At 62.2% G+C, this 16,163-nt stretch overlaps 1 protein-coding gene across 2 annotated transcripts in view; it reads right to left on the bottom strand.

Moving 5' to 3' along the window:
• Nucleotides 1-1,346: 1,346 nt before the first annotated feature.
• The window catches only part of FOXO6 (forkhead box O6), a 93,671-nt gene continuing 78,854 nt past the window's right edge, over nt 1,347-16,163 (bottom strand). Inside the window, exons 1-2 of one of the 2 annotated variants that reach the window (XM_074934293.1) lie at nt 5,937-6,085; nt 1,347-3,695 (exon numbers count right to left, since the gene is read on the bottom strand). In XM_074934293.1, coding sequence (XP_074790394.1) covers nt 2,283-3,695; nt 5,937-5,987 — 1,464 coding nt within the window. In that variant the 5' untranslated portion in view covers nt 5,988-6,085 and the 3' untranslated portion in view covers nt 1,347-2,282. Of the gene's footprint in view, nt 3,696-5,936; nt 6,086-16,163 lie in introns of those variants that run through there. The other variant, XM_074934292.1, reaches the window with a different exon arrangement.

The raw sequence follows: 16,163 nt of genomic DNA, 5'->3' as shown, positions 1-16,163 counted from the left end.
ATCATTTGGGAGGCAAATGTCCCTCCCCCCCTGCTGGGAAGCACCAGACCTGTGTCCTACAGTCAGAGTTCACAGAAACCTTGGCTCCAACCCAGGGGGTTGCGCCCGGGTCGCTCGAGGCTCACGGTCCAAAGGACCAGGGAACCTAGAGCAAAGCGCCATGGAAACAACGTGTGTCTTCATTTCAGAGCCAGGAGCCGGGCCCCAGTTCAGGAGGAGCTGGACCCCCAAGGAAAAGCTCCAGCCCCAGAGCTCAGATGGTGTTTGGGCTTGACTTGTTGGAGAGACAGGGACTGTCTACAAGGCTCAGGCCAGGCTCTGGGTCTGCCTCAGGCCCGTCGTTGTTGAACAAAACCCTGCTGTATGGGCATGCTTGCCTGGCCTGGGGGCCGGCAGAGCCCACTGCCCAGCTGGCCTGCACTGCAGCTGCCAACCTTCCGCTGAGCACCGGGCCCACTCCTGGCTCTTCTGGGCACTATCGCAGAGGCAAGGGGATTGGCACCCGTCTCACTTAATGTGAAGGATCCTCCCCAAATGCTGAGCACCTACTGTGCCCGCTCGTGCTCGCTGCGCTGCTGGCCCCGCCCGCCCAGCTCAGATGGGCAGTGCTCAGAAAGCATGTTGACTCCGGAGGGCCCTGCTGCTGGACCCTGACATTTAGCCCCAGTGGCTCCCTGGTGCGGGGAGAATAGCACCTCTCCCTTGCCTGACAGACTGGCAGCCCCCGCGCACCAGCCCAGAGCCTGCGTACTGACCCATGGGGCAGGGGAGGGAAGGGTTTGCTGGTAGTGGGTTAAATGGTCTGAAAACGCAGGGGCACAGTGAGCTCTGCAGAGGGAAACAAGTGTTTGAACCCCAAGTCCCACTGGGAGGTCCAGTGCCCCGGCGCTGAGCACCTCAAACTCTGGGGATGTTCTGCATCACAAGCCAGATCCAGGTTTTGCAATCATCTCCCAACCCTCTGCATATCCCTGATTATTAACTGCCATCTCCCGTGAGCACGCACTGCCTGCAGACTGCCTCCCCAGTGCAGGGCATAGCTCCCAGCACGGCTCTCCCGTTTGCTCTTCTAACAAGGTGGTTATTCAATGGCAAGAGAGTGCGTGAAATCAAATAAATAACTCCCCCCCCCACCCTCTAACCGCCGCCAGCCTACCTCTCCAGCAGGGATCCAGGCTAGCAGCTTGCCCCTCCCGATAGGTGGCCACGAGCCTCACACAGGCTCCTGGGCCTGCAAAACACGCACCTGCAAAGCCGGCATTTGCACATGCAGGGGCATGCACGCCTGTGCCCGCCCCCCCCCCCCCCCCCCGTGCACACACCAGCAGTGCATGGCACCAGGCATGTTGTATACAGACAGCTGCCAGTTGTCGGTGGGTTGGGATTTTTTCAGGCTCTGATGATTGAAAACGTGGCCATCCCCAAAGCTGGCTGAGATCAAACTGGCTCAGAATCCAGAATCAAACTCTGGAGAGAGCCCCGTGCGCGTGGGTGCTGCCAGCAGGCGGCCACAGCTGCTAGCTCCAGAGTTCAGAGGCTTTCCCTGGCTCCCCAGCTACCCCGGGGTTATATCAGGTTCTAGAACAGGCTTAAACAGTACATGGAAATCCACTGCTCTGCTGTAGGGTGAGTGGGTGGAAGGGGCTGCAGGCTGACGCTAACTCTGACTGCTGCGGGGAGCCTCCTCTCAGCCAGCCACCGCTCCTGATGGCTGCAGCTGAATTTTCTGAGCCTGCCCTGGAAAACAAGGGCCTTTGCAGTCATTGTGCCTCTGCTCCAGGGCTGCCACCCACTGTCCGTTCTGGGGAAAACTAAACCAAACAAGAGCACAAAGGGTGGGGCCAGTCACCGGTGGGGCAATTTGGAAAGCAAATGCCTTGGGTCCAGACTCTGCACTGCCTCGGCTGGGAACCCCCCTAGGGGCAGAGGAGGGACAGGGTGTGCGATTGACCAGACTGCCTTTATGTCCACACCTGATGTGCTTTCTCTTTTGTTTTACCGAGCTAGGGAGAGAACTGGGGTGGGTCTGGGGCTCCCCAGCAGAGCCTGAGCTAGCTAGTCTGGCGCACACATCAATGCGGGTGATACATCTGGACTGGCTGGCGGAGCTGTGTCCTGCGCCCATACGGATCTGTCACCCTGCGGCTTGTGGTCAGGGTGGCTCTCAGGTTTAACAGATGGCTCTAGCCCGTCAGAACAAATAAAGGCAGAAGAGAAAGGAAAAAAAAGTCTGTTTCACTGTTCCCCATGTGACTCCTTGGTGGGAAGCATCCGGCTTCGTCTCAGCCAGGCACCCAGCTCTGGTTGGGGGGCTGGGGGGCACTGGGCAGCGTGGCCATGTTGAGGCCATTCTGCGGGGGCAGAGCCGAGTCGAAGTTGAAGTCCATCTCGTCGCTGTCCATAAAGTCATTGAGGATAATGGACTCCACGTCGCACTCCAAGCTGCCGTTGAACATGTCCAGGTCAAGGTCTGCTGGGAACCTGTCCTGGCCCAAAACAGGGGGGTGGATCGCCCCTTGGTAAGGGCCCTGGAGGGAATCCAGCAAGCTCATGTGTGCCCCCTGGGTATTGACGTAGGGATGGAGATGCCCGTGGTGGGGCATGGCTGCCATGCTGCAGGAGTCACTAGGCAAGCTCATAAGGCTGATAGGAGTGGGTAAGGCACTGTTGCTGACAGCAGGGTGGTGGCTGGCTGGTGACGGGTGGTACAAAGTGTTGCTCTTCATGAGGGAGGCCGAGTGGGCGGGGTAAGAGGACAAGCCCAGCTCCCCGCCTCCGCACATGAGGGCACTCTGTCTGTGGCTGCGGGACGGTGCCAGGACGCCGGCCTGAGCCATGGGCGGCTCGCCCTGAGCCATGCTCTCCTTGTGCACGTAGGAGATGGAGGAGAGCAGGTCCTGCAGCGAGGCGTTCCGGTAGGAGCCGGCGGGTGAGAAGGTCGCTTGCTTGTTCTCCTGGATGGTCTGCATGGGCAGGCGCCGCAGCAGGTTCATGGCGGGCTGGCTGTAGATGGTCCCGCAGTACGTGCTAGTGGCCGCCCCAAGCGTCGAGCACTTGGAGTTGAAGGTGAAGCTGGAGCTCCTCTGCCTGAGGCCGCCCGAGGGCAGCGGTTGGGAAGGGCTCATGTTGTAGCTGTCCTGCAGATCGTCCAGCAGGCTCTCACCAAGCCCTTCGTTCAGGCTGATGGTGCCGGTCAGGTCGGTCAGCCGGGGCAGCTCCACGGAGCACCTGCTGGTTAGGGAGGGAGACATGGTGCTGGAGGGGCTGGGGTACATCAGTGGGGAGGATGGGGTGCCGTCGTCCTCTTCCAGCTCGTCCGGCTCGTGGCTGGACAGGATTGGGGAGAGGCGCCCGCCCAGCGTGCTGGCCGAGGAGTTGGCCCGTGTCCGGAAGTCGGCCCAGGCATCATACTCATCGCTGGTGTGGGAGGCAGGGCTCTCAGACCACTTGGCCTGCTGGGAGGACGGGCTCTCCTCCCCACGCTCCTGAGTCGCCTGCAGCTGCTTCTTCTTGCTGGCTTTCCCTTTGATGCGCAGGAACTTGCTGTTGTTGTCCATGGACACAGAGCGCCGGCGCGGCGGCTTGCCGGTCTTGCCGCCCTCGGGGTTCAGCATCCACCAGGAGCTCTTGCCGGTGCCCTCGTTCTGCACGCGGATGAAGCGGGTGTGCAGGGACAGGTTGTGCCGAATCGAGTTCTGCAGAGACAAAACAAGGAGCCTCTGTCAGTGAGAGTCCACAGCACCTCTGCCCCTGGGACTAGCGGCTAGCAGGGGGGCTTCCCTATGGTGTGTGTGTGGAGAAAGCACTGCACTGGGACCCCTGAGAGCCGGGCTCTATTCCCTGCTCTGCCACTGGCCTGCCGGGTGACCTTGGGCAAGTCACTGCCCCACTATGTGCCTCGGTTTCCCCACTGGTACAATGGGGATAATGATACTGACTCCTTGGTACAAGTGCTTTAAGATCTATGGCTGGGAAGAGCTGGGGGGTTTCTCTCTGTCTTCCTTTGGTGCGCTGCTGGAGCGGCGCACATGTGCGCTGACATGCACTAGCCTGGGCAGCCGGGGATTTATTTGGCACTCAGCAAGGGCTCTGACAGCCAGGGTAAAGGAGCCTCTACCACACCCCCTACAACAGGGGCAGGGCTGGAAGAGTTCACCCCAGCCTGCCAGTACCCTCAGCCTGGCCGGGCAAGGGACCACTGGGCGTTGGCGCTCCACGGCACCTTCAGTCCTTGGCCTCTGCTGTGGCTGCAGCAAGGGGACCTGTTGGTGCCACGGGGGGGGGGCTGCCCCCCAGGAGCAGCACTGAGATGCCCAACCCATATTGCACAAAGGCTACTGGCCGGGAACAGCCCTCCGGCCCGACTCTGCATTCACGCTGGTATAAATCAGGAGCAGCTCCGCTGGAGCCGATGGAGGGACACTGATGTCAGATCGTGACTGGGATCAGAACCAGGCCCTGAGCTTCTGGCGACCAGGGCCTCGTGCGAAGGGCTCCCTGGTCCCACTCTCAACCCCCTTCCCCCAGCACAGACTCCTGGAGCCCTCCTTCGGGGCCCCCTTCCCAGCACAGCCCCATCCATAGTCCTCCTCGGACCCAGCGAGCCCATCCCGCTTGCCTCATGGCGCCAGGCACATGCCAAGTCCCTCACCGGCCTGGCAGACAGACCCTTTCTCCTAGCCCCCCGGTGGGCACGGAGTCCCTGTTCCCGTGCTCGAGCTGGCTTCAAACTCTTCTCACCAGCCCTGGCTATTGCCTGGCGAACGCCGCGCCTCCCCCGCACCAGGAGGGAAGAAAGAAAACATTTCCAAAGCTCCTGCAAGCTGCCTCCTTCCTCGCTCTGCCTGGCCGTCCCCCACAGCCCGGGGCAAAGGTGAGCCTCTAGCCAGGCTCCCAGCACTCACGGCACTATTCTAGCCAGGTCGGACACCGGCGCGTCGGACGGCCTCCCGCAGCGCGTTCGCCCTGACTACACCGCTGTCACACGTGGATTGTTCTCTCGTTCTCTCCCTGCAGGAGAAGCGTGCGCCGTGGCGGGCAGGGTCTGGTTTGATGAGCACCCTGCGGCTCTGTGTTTCTGGCAGAGGGGGCAGGTCTGAGCAATGGGCCTGGCCCAGGGGCAGCAGGTGGTGAGGCGTGGGATGGGCCTTGGCTCTGGGGGGAGTTCAGCCCCCAGCGGCAAGTCGGGCTGCAGAGACCTGCAGGCTCATGGACCTTGCAGCTAGGAGCCTAGCTGCACTCAATCTATGTGTAATGCCGACAGACCCTAGGCGTCGGCGGGCGGGATTGAACCTGGGACCTCTGGAGATAAACGCATCAGCTTCTACTGCATGAGCTAAAAGCCAACTGGCTACAAGCTAAGGCTGTAGAGCGGACCCATCAATCGCTCGCTCTCCAAGTGGTCTCGGTGCCACTAGATGGGACAGAGCACCACACCCAGGAGGTGTGTGGGTTACATATGCATGGCCCATTAAGGGTGGGTGGGTCCCCCCTGGCCCAGCCCTAGGCCAGGGCAGTGGGGACGCTACAGCCCAGGGGACTCAGGACCAGCTCCCTCCAATTCCCTCAGCCCATCATCTGTATCAGCAAATCGGGAGCCACCCCCACATGCAGGAAAGGTCAGCCCAGCCATCTTGAATGCACCAGAGCAGACCCAACAGCACGTCCCCCGGGGACCAGCTCCTCGGCACGAATGGCAGCTGTTCAAAGCAAGTTGGTGCGAAGCGTTGGCCGGCAGCTAGCCGGCTGGGCTCCACTCACACCAGGAACCGCATGCTGCATGCGGATCGGGGTCTGCCCCTGGGCAGGGCGCACATCCCCCAGCATCACGCACCTGGCACGAGGGCTGCTTGCAAACCCTTACGGGGATCCCATCCCCAGCAGGGATCCCCTCCTGCCCCCAAATCCTCCCCTTCAATATGAGGTGTGGTCCTGACCTGCCCGAAGCCCAGAGCATGTGAGTTCTGGGGCCCGTGTCTCGGACCCATCTCTCCTGCCAACAAATGCAGAGTTTGGCAATTGAGGGTGAGACGCTGCTGGCCTGGCTCCCCCTGAGTGGCTCCTTCCCCTGCAGCCTCCTAAGGACAGCAACAAAACACAGGCATGGGCGTGGTAGTATCCGACTCTGATTTTTCCTCAGCAGCACCTTTGAATCCTGGTGCCAGGTGCTTCGGCACCACCTCAGTGCGCCCGCTTGCAGCAGGAGCCCGTCTGACACTGCAGCGTCCTGGGTTCTGTGTTCACAGCCCCCCAGGGCTGGTGTGATTGGACTCCCCCGGGGTGCAGCCAAACCCTGGGCAGAGAACACGGGAGCCACGTGGACAGGTGGGAGACAAAGGCTCTCCCAGCTGTGCCACGCCAGCACTGTCCTCGCCCTCGGATGCGTTTCCGACACCATCGAAAGCGGGGTTCCATTCTGAGGGGGAGCAACAGGCAGGGCCACGCCCTTCCGCTCACCCCCCCACGCTTCGATGCTACAGCAGGGAAGTCCAGGCATGATGCACGCGGGAGCTGGGGACCGTCACTCTGTGACCCATGGATTATTCCTCAGAGTTGGCCCATGGAATTCCCAGTGGGCACCCTGCAGCCGCCAACAGCACATGTCACTTGTGGGGATGCTACAGAACGCCGGGCCCTGGGGAGGTGGCATGATGAATGCTCCCCAAGGCTGCCTCGCACCTGGCCCCACCAGACACCAGACTAAATTGGTTAGTCTCTAAGGTGCCACAAGTACTCATCGTTTTTTTTCCTTTCGGAGATTGGTCTGGGGTGAAGGGGAGGGACCAGGACAGGACTCCTGGGTTCTACGTGCTGCTGTGCTGCCAACTCACTGCGTGACTTTGGAGGAAGTCATGTGCCCTGGCCGTGCCTCGGTTTACCTGTCTGTGAATGGGGATAAAGGTGGTTCCTCTGAAGCAGGCCCAGTGTCCAGCACAATGCAGAGAGCTGAGGGTGGAAGAGACCAGCTCTCAGGCCTAGGCAAGGGGATGCTGCGCCAGCTGGAAGCCAGAGATGGGAACATCACGGAGTTTGCAGAAGGGCTGCCTGTGGCTGAACAGGCTCCTGGGTCCGGGTGTCTGTCCCGGCCCTGTGGGAAAGTGGTTAGCCCCAGGCCAGCCCAGCTGGGGAAGGGGCGGGGGGGGGGGGGGGGGAGGAAGTTGCCGAGGTGCCTGGGAGAAGTTTGGTGCGGCTGCCAGCCTCGAGTGGCATACTAATGAGAAGCCGCGCGAGCTCCAGGCCCATCCATCAGATTATGTAATGGCTTCCTTCTCCGCACTTCATTTATCTGGAGATTGCTCCCAGCCTGGCTCCTCGCCAGCAGCCACCAAATCCAAGTCTACAGAAATCAATCTCGCGCTGACTGATTAAGCCGTGTTTAGAACTAATTGCTCCTTCGTGTGTGGGGAGAATAAATTATGGGCTTTAATTTCACATCTTTAAAATGCAACTGCAGGTACGGGCTGGCCGTTAACCCCTTCCCAACCTGCCCTCAGCAGGGAACAGCCCCAGTGCCACCTGGCCAGGCTGCCCCACAGCCCAGACGGACTCAGGCCAGGGCACCCAGGTGGGAAACACCTGCCACTGCTAGGGGCTTCTGTGGGGCACATGGGTGAGGAGCGCCTTGGCCCTCCATTCCCCTGCAGCCTGCTGGCTGTCCCCAGGAGCCACACAGCCACACACGGGCAGCAGGACTGGCACTAGCCAGTCCCGGGAGACACGCCCCACCCAGCCCAGAGCACCTAGGGGGCTAGTCGCTCTGCATCCCTCCTTACCCCCTTCCTCTCCCCCATTGCCCTCCCCTCCAGCTCCGCGGCCCACTGCCTCCTGCCCCCCAGTCCTCTCTCTCTGCCTTCTGCCCTCACTCCAGCCTCCCGTCTGCCTGCTGGCACAATGCCTGGGGCCAGCCATGCCCTCCTGCCCTCGCGCAGGCCAGCTCTGCAGGGAATCCCTGTCCCACCAGGCGACGTCTCTGTGCTGCCGCTAAGAGCCTGGCCCATCCTGGCCGACGTCGCAGAGATGCTCCCGGGCGCTGGCGCTCGGTCGCCCGGGTGTCTGGGCCGGGGTGCAGTGGCTCCTCAGGCTGCGGCAGCCCCTGATTCCCAGAGATGCAGGGCGCGCCTGGGGGGCAGCACTGTGCTCTGCACCCTGGGCCCCACGAGGGACATGGTGCAAACTTCTCCCGCTGATGCCACCCTGAGCCAGCCCTGCCGCCGGCAGCAGTGTGGGGCGTCCTGCTGGGCAGACGCCTGCAAGAGCTGGCAGAGATAGGCTAACCCATGCCCTGACTGCAACGCCAGTGGCCGTCTGCCCGGGCTCCCCGCGCTGTAACCAGTGCAGCCCCGCTGCTGCTCGCAACAGCACAAAGTGACTGGGGCGGGCAAGGCTCCTGGTCTACAGACCACGTGCCACCCTCTAATCAGGCACTGGTGCCCAGGGATTGATGGCCTGGAGCTTCAGCCAGGAGCTGCCAAGGGGTGGGGGCTTCGTTGTCTAACCCTGAGTTATGGGTCTCATCCCCAGAACTGCTAGAGCCTAAACAGGGGTAGGATACGGCACCCCCTCAGGCAGGGGGATGCCAGGGCAAGCTCTGCACATGGCCACACCAATGCACTACAGTCTCCAGGGTGAGAGGGGAGTCCGGTCTCCAGAGCTCGCTCAGCCCTCAGCCTCCCTGCTGATGCTGCCAGCGAGGTGCCTGGCAATGTCGGTGGTGTGGATGCCACTCCACTGAGAATGGCTCTGTGCCCAGGTCGCTGGAGGCAGGCCCTGACCGGCATCAGGCTGCAAGGATGAGCCCTCATGCACTTGTGCACCTGGCTAGCTCCGGCCAGCGTCCCACACCACCTCCCTTCATGGCTGGCCGGCATCAGCCTGGCAAGGCGAGGGCAGAGGAGCCTGCGGCTGCAGGGCCAGGGACATCGCAGTGCCTGGCGCTCCTCCGGGCTGAGGGGTGCTGGGGAGAGGGGAGGGATTTGGGCGGGCTGCCCATTGTTCTGACAGCGGGATGCCCAGCTCGCCCTGCTCCGCGGGAGACCAGACAGGCAGTGGCAGCTCCAGGGAACGGCATCGCCATGCTGGAGAGGACGCTCATTCCCACTGGCTCGCACAGTGCGGTCCCAGCCCCAGCTTGCCCTGCCCTCGCCAGGCCAGACCCACACAGCCACCCAGCCCCCGGCCCGTGCCCCAGCAGACGCTTCTCGGGGCTGATGCCAAAGCTGTTCCCAGGCCTCTGCTGAGGCTGCTCCCTCTCCCTGGCCTCACCCCTGGCACCCCTGGCTGGCTGGATCCTCCAAGGCCACTTAGGCCAGCCAGTGAGCGGCAGTTACACCCGGGGCAGGGCAACAAGCTGGCAATGCAGTGAGCTGGAGGCCCTGATGCCACCCCCCACTGCAGCACTGCCAGGCTGGCTCCTTGCACTGCCCCATTTGGCCCCCCGCTGTGGCGGGGTCCCTCTTTCGGTGTATTCGGCAGGGCGGGCCCCGCTGCCCCCGCTGCCAGCCACGAGTGATGGCACCCCCGGCGCCGGGGAGAGAGGCACGCCAGTAGCCTCTGGGCACTCACTGCTTTGGCAGAGGGCAGGGTCCCACGGCGGGCGCTAGCGTCCCCCACTAGGGATCCCAAGTGCCCCGAAGCCTCTCAGGTGCTTCTCCGTTGGGAGCCAGGCCTGGGGATGGTCTGGGGCAGGGCACAGGAGGCACCATAGCGGGCACCGTCCGTGTGGGCAGCTGGCCCTGCACTGGCTCCCCCCGAGTTCAGCGGGAGTGGGGAGCGCTCAGCACCTGGCAGGATGGGGCTCTGCCCCCTACACGCAGGAAGACAGATCCTGCCTGAGCTGCCACCTCCTTTGTGCCAGGAAGTGACCGGGGCAGGTGTGGCACAATTTATGGGGAGCTGCAGACACCTGATCACCTTGCCAGCACCTGGCAGGGTGCCGGGGGGGGGGAGGGCAGAGCCTGCGGCCTGTGAATGGCACCAATGCAGCCCCAGCGACCACATCTCCCTCATCTCTGCAAAGCAGTAATGCAGGAGATGCTGGTGCCCCTGGGTGTGGATTGGGGGTGTGAAAAGTCACCTCCTCCACTGGGACAGGGAGTCGCTGCTGGCCGGGCTAGGTAATGCCGAGGCCAGATGCAACTGTGGGCTCCCCTGCAGTACTAACACCGGGGTCTGTGCATCAAATACCTTCCCGAGCCCCTGGCTTCGGCTTTCCCCTTCCAGCCGCTGCCTTTCTCCTTTTTTAGGCAATTCCAACAATTGGAAATCTCTCCCCTCCCCGAACTTGGCACCCAAACCCATCCGCACTTGGCAGCAGGCCCGGCAGAGGGCTGCCCCCTCCCCTGCCTGAGACCGAGGGACCAGCCCGGGGGGCAGGAAGGGGAGCAGCTCGGTGCCAATCAGTGCAGGGAGGCTGCTGCCTCCTTCCTCAGAGAAGGTTCTTTCAGAGCAAAAAGGAAACAGCAATTAATTGTAGCTGAGCCGAGCCGGGGACTCAGTGCCGACCACGTCCAGGACTCTGCTTCGTTAGAGCCCTGAGGCACTTTGCTTGCTGGTCTGGGTGGGCACTGGTGGCAGGGCAGCTGGGCTCTGCAGGGAGAGGACGCGGGGGCGGGGACAGGGACACAGAGCTTAATTAATGGACTGGAAGAAGCCTGGTTGCTTCTTGCCCACAGCAGCGTCCTCAGCAAGAGGTGCCCGGCCCTTAGCAATGCACCGGGACACAGATGCACCCCTGCCATGGGCAAACAGCTCCGGCCAGCCCACAAAGCAGGGAGCGAGGGCAGGCTGTTTGGGGGAGCCAGCGTGTGTGTGTGTGTGGGGGGGGGGTGGGAACAGGCTGGGCCAGTGGCTGCTGCGGCCGGCACTGCTCCTGCGGGCAAACTGGGCTGAGTGCTAAAGACACACGGCACTGACCAAGCACGTTGCACCTGCAGCGACCCCAGCCACTTAACCATCCGACTGCAGGTATCCAACGTCTGGCCACAGGGAAGGGCTCGCCCAAGGCCACATGGCACATCAGGACCAAGAAGCTCCTGGCTCCCAGGCCTGTGCGCTCACCACTAGTCCACACTGCCTCTCACAGCTTCAATCAGCGGGTGCGTCATGAGTCACAAACACAAACCAAAGCCACACGAGGAGACACAGCAACAACACCCTCGGCTTTCTCCCGCAGCCTCTCCCCTGTCACTGCCACCTGCCCCAGGCCACTGCCCCCTCTCCTGCCCCTTCACACCCGCTCCCTCTCACTGATGCAGCCCCTCACAGATCTCCAGTCAGCCTGAGCTCGTTGGACACCAGCCCCCCTCCCATCAGACGCTGCCTCTGGCCCGGCGCCCGGCTCTCTTGCTGAGGCAGAAATCTCTCCTAGCCAGCTAGGCTATGAATGGGCCCTGGGCCTTTGGCAGGACCTGAGGGTTCCTGGGGGGGCCTGGGCAACCCCAGAAGTGCAGGCATCTCCCCCACACGGTGAGCACCTCCAAGGCGTCACTTGGTTGCCCTGACGGCCAGACACACAAAGCTCTTACCAGGTGTGACGATGTGACGCAGCAGGGAGGGGGGAGTGTTGACCTGGGAATGTGCCCTGGGGACGGGAGACCTGAGAGCCTGTCACCTGAGCCAGGAGGGGGAGGGGGAGGTGACACCTCTGCCCAGGAATGTGGATGGAGGCTGCAGCAGGGAACCTGCTCGGTGGGTTTAGTGTCAGTTTGGGGCTGGGTGGAGGAACACAGGGAACCCCAGGGCTGGGGTCTAAGCTCCCTGCTCCCCCAGAAGGACTTCACTGAGGGGTCCTGGGTGTACCCACAAGCTCTGTTTTGGACTGTGTTCCTGTTGTCCAATAAACCTTCTGTTTTACTGGCTGGCTGAGAGTCTCAGTGAATCCCAGGAAGAGGGGTGCAGGGCCTGGACTCCCCCACACTCCGTGACAACTGGTGGCAGCGGTGGGATCTACTGCACCCCGTGAACGGCGCTTCCTGCAGTAAGTGACTGGGGAACAGTAAAACGAAGGGGGATTGACGGGGACCAGGCGTGCTGAAGATTCAGAGAGAGAGACGGTTTCAGGGGGCGGTTAACCCCTGGGAGTGTGTCACCAGAGAGAAGGACTTTTGCAGTAACAGGGTCCCCCGGGGGATTGCAGCGAGCGGTCCCAGGGGCGGAGGAGTCTGCAACTCGACCCTGGCAAAGAGGTGGTGACCTCAAGAAGGACTGGCACACTAGGGGCTTTTCCTGGAAACCGTGGACAGCTGCCCGGCCTGCGAGTGGCCAGCCGGGAGATGTACGCTAAACGCCTTAAGAGCGACCTGGTGGAGCTGTGCAGGCAGAGGGGGCTGCGCGTCGGGAGGTCCACCAAGGAACAGCTGATTGCCCAGCTGGAGGAGAGGGATCGCTTGGATGACCCGATCCCTGTCCCTGAGGGAAGCCGCCCGGCGGACGCAGCGTGGGCCCTGGGGCCTGACCAGGCTGGGAGGGGTCAGACTGCTGCCCAGGACACCCCGAGACCCTTCCTACCTATGCCTGGGGGAGGGGTTGTGGGAAGCCCAGCGAATACCGAGGGCCCCCTGACCCCAGCAGCCAGCAGGGGATCCTCCCAGCGGAGCTCCCCATCCCTGGAGCGGATGCGGCTGGAATGGGAGAGGGAGAGGAAAATGAGGGAGCTGGAGGATCATGAAAAACAACGTCAACATGAGGAGAAACAACGTCAACATGAGCAGGAGGAGAAGGAGAAACAACGTCAACATGAGCAGGAGGAGAAGGAGAGGGAGCGTCAGGAGAAGGAGAGGGAGCGTCAGGAGAAGGAGAGGGAACGTCAGGAGAAGGAGAGGGAGCGTCAGGAGAAGGAGAGGGAACGTCAACATGAGCAGCAGGAGAAGGAGAAACAAAGACAGCATGAACTGGAGCTGGCCAGGCTGAGGAGCAGTGGGGCCCTGGCTGCGGTGAGTGAGGGGGGACCCAAGACTGCAAGGAGCTTTGATAAGTGCTTCCTGGCCCAGCGGAAGGAGGGGGAGGACATAGATAGCTTCCTGACGGCCTTTGAGAATGCCTGCGAGCTGCACAGGGTTGACCCTGCAGACAGGCTCCAGTTCCTCACCCCCTTACTGGACCCCAAAGCCGTGGAGGTCTACAGCCGGATGACAGGGGCAGAGGCAGGGGACTATGAACTGTTCAAACAGGCTCTGCTCCGTGAGTTTGGGCTGACCCCCGAGATGTACCGGAGAAGGTTCCGGAGTCAGCGTAAAACGCCTGAGGTCACCTACCTACAACTGGTCAACAGGATGCAGGGATATGCCCGCAAGTGGACAGCGGGGGCCCAAACTAAAGAGGACCTGCTTGACCTGTTTGTACTGGAGCACCTGTATGAACAGTGCCCTTCCGACCTGAGGCTGTGGCTGGTGGACAAAAAGCTCGCGAACCCCCAGCATGCAGGGCAGCTGGCCGACGAGTTTGTGAACAGTCGGTCAGGGGGTAGCCGGGAGGAGTCCCAAAAGAACAGGCCCCCCCCGATGCAGAGAGAGAGTCACCATGGGGCCTCCCAGCGGGGAAATAGGGAGAACCCCCTCCAAAGGGGAACGCCTGGTGTCGGGCCCCTCCGACCCGTTCGAGGGGACCAACGTGACCTGAGCTGCTATCACTGTGGCCAGAGAGGCCACGTACGGGCCCAGTGCCCCGGGCTCAGGGACAAACTGAGCAGACCCAACCTACCCAGGGTTAACTGGGTAGGGACTCAGCTGGACGAGGGGCAGGCGACCCAGGAAAGGGGGGCTACCAGTTTGCCACCTGCTCAGGAGGGAAGAGTACCCCCAGCCAGCCCCGCCAGAGGGCTGGAGGCTCTGGACTCAGGGTGCTCGGTTTACAGGGTGGGTGCGGGGCTGTCCCTCCGGAGAGAGTGCCTTGTTCCCCTGGAGGTGGATGGGAGGAAGGTCAATGGATACTGGGATACGGGCGCGGAGGTGACGCTGGCCCGGCCCGAGGTGGTGGCCCCAGATCGGGTGGTGCCCAACACCTACCTGACCCTGACGGGGGTGGGCGGGACCCCATTTAAGGTGCCCGTGGCAAGGGTACACCTGAAATGGGGGACCCAGGAGGGCCCCAAGGATGTGGGGGTACACCACCATTTGCCCACTGAAGTTTTGATGGGGGGAGACCTAGAGGACTGGCCAAGCGACCCCCAGACCGCCCTGGTTGTGACCCGTAGCCAGAGCCGGCGAGGGGCACTGCGACCTGACCCTGGGGAGGGTACCACACTGGAGGCGCGAGACCCTACTCGGGTGGGGAGGGAGCGCCGAGGGGCACGGCTCAGAGAGGCTGCGGCCTCAGACCTGGCCACGGAGGGGGAACCGGGCCCCATCCCTTCCCCAGCCGCTGAGTTCCAGGCCGAGTTGAGGAAAGATCCCTCCTTGCAGAAGCTCAGGGACCTGGCCGACCTCAGTGAGGGACGGACCATGAGGAGAGGCTGCCAGGAGAGGTTCCTGTGGGAGAAGGGGTTCCTGTACCGAGAATGGGCTCCCCCAGGGGAAGGGGAGTCCTGTGGGATCAGGAGGCAGCTGGTGGTCCCCCAGAAGTACCGCCGCAAGCTCCTGTCCCTGGCCCATGACATCCCCCTCGCAGGGCACCAGGGAATCCGGCGCACCCGGCAGAGGTTGCTACAGAACTTTTACTGGCCCGGGGTCTTTACCACCGTCCGGCAGTATTGCCGATCCTGTGACCCCTGTCAGAGGGTGGGGAAGGCCCGGGACAAGGGGAAAGCGGCGTTGAGACCTTTGCCCATCATAGAGGAGCCTTTCCAGAAGGTGGCCATGGACATCGTGGGGCCTCTCAGCAAGACGACCCGGTCGGGGAAGAAATACATTCTGGTGGTGGTAGATTTCGCCACCCGCTACCCCGAGGCAGTGCCCTTAGCTTCCATTGAAGCAGACACCGTGGCAGATGCGCTCCTGACCATTTTCAGCCGAGTGGGGTTCCCCAGGGAAGTCTTGACAGACCAAGGCTCCAACTTCATGTCGGCCCTGCTCCGGTGCTTGTGGGAGAAATGTGGGGTCCGGCATGACTGGGCCTCAGCGTATCACCCCCAGTCCAATGGGCTGGTGGAGAGGTTTAACGGGACGCTAAAGATGATGCTGAAAACCTTTATGAACCAGCACCCGCAGGATTGGGACAAGTACTTACCTCACCTGCTGTTCGCGTACAGGGAGGTGCCCCAGGAGTCTACCGGATTTTCGCCTTTCGAACTGTTATATGGAAGGAGGGTGAGGGGCCCCCTGGACCTGATGAGAGACGAGTGGGAGGGGAAGGCCACTCCCGATGGAGAGTCAGTGGTGGAGTATGTCCTGACCTTCCGAGAGAGACTGGCTGAACTCATGGGCCTGGCCAGGGAGAATCTGGCCAGAGCCCAGAGGAAGCAGAAGGTCTGGTATGACCGCACGGCGCGGGCCCGTGCCTACGCCACCGGGGATCAGGTGATGGTTCTCATCCCCGTGAGAAAGAACAAACTACAGGCCGCCTGGGAGGGCCCGTTCAAGGTCGTCAAGCAGCTCAATGAGGTAAACTATGTGGTGGAGCTGTCGAACCGGGCCCACCACCGCCGGGTGTACCATGTGAATATGATGAAGCCATATTATGCCAGGGGGAATGTGGTGTTAGCTGTGTGTGGTCAGTGGGAGGAGCAGGGAGATGACCCTTTAGTAGATCTATTCCCTGGGACCAGAGCTGGTTCCCCCCTGGAAACAATCCCCCTCTCGGATCAGCTCACCCCTGCCCAGCAAGCTGAGGTCAGGGGGGTGCTGCATCCGTACCGACAGCTGTTTTCCAACCAGCCTGGACGCACTAATCTGACTGTCCACCGGGTGCAGACAGGGTCGCACCCGCCGATAAGATGCTCCCCCTTCCGAGTCACAGGGAAAACTGCTCAGGACCTGGAAAGAGAGGTCCGGGACATGCTGGCTTTGGGGGTGATCCAGCCATCGGCCAGCCCTTGGGCCTCGCCGGTGGTGCTGGTCCCCAAAAAGGATGGGTCAGTCCGGTTCTGTGTGGACTATCGGAAGCTCAATGCCATCACTGTATCGGATGCCTACCCCATGCCCAGGCCGGACGAGCTCCTAGACAAGCTGGGAGGAGCTCGGTACCTTACCACCATGGACCTTACAAAGGGCTACTGGCAAGTGCCGCTGGAT

Source organism: Natator depressus, chromosome 19 (genome assembly GCF_965152275.1).
Source record: "Natator depressus isolate rNatDep1 chromosome 19, rNatDep2.hap1, whole genome shotgun sequence".
NCBI lineage: Eukaryota > Metazoa > Chordata > Testudines > Cheloniidae > Natator > Natator depressus.
Note: the sequence above shows the minus strand (reverse complement) of the source record. Positions and strands in the feature narration are given on the sequence as shown.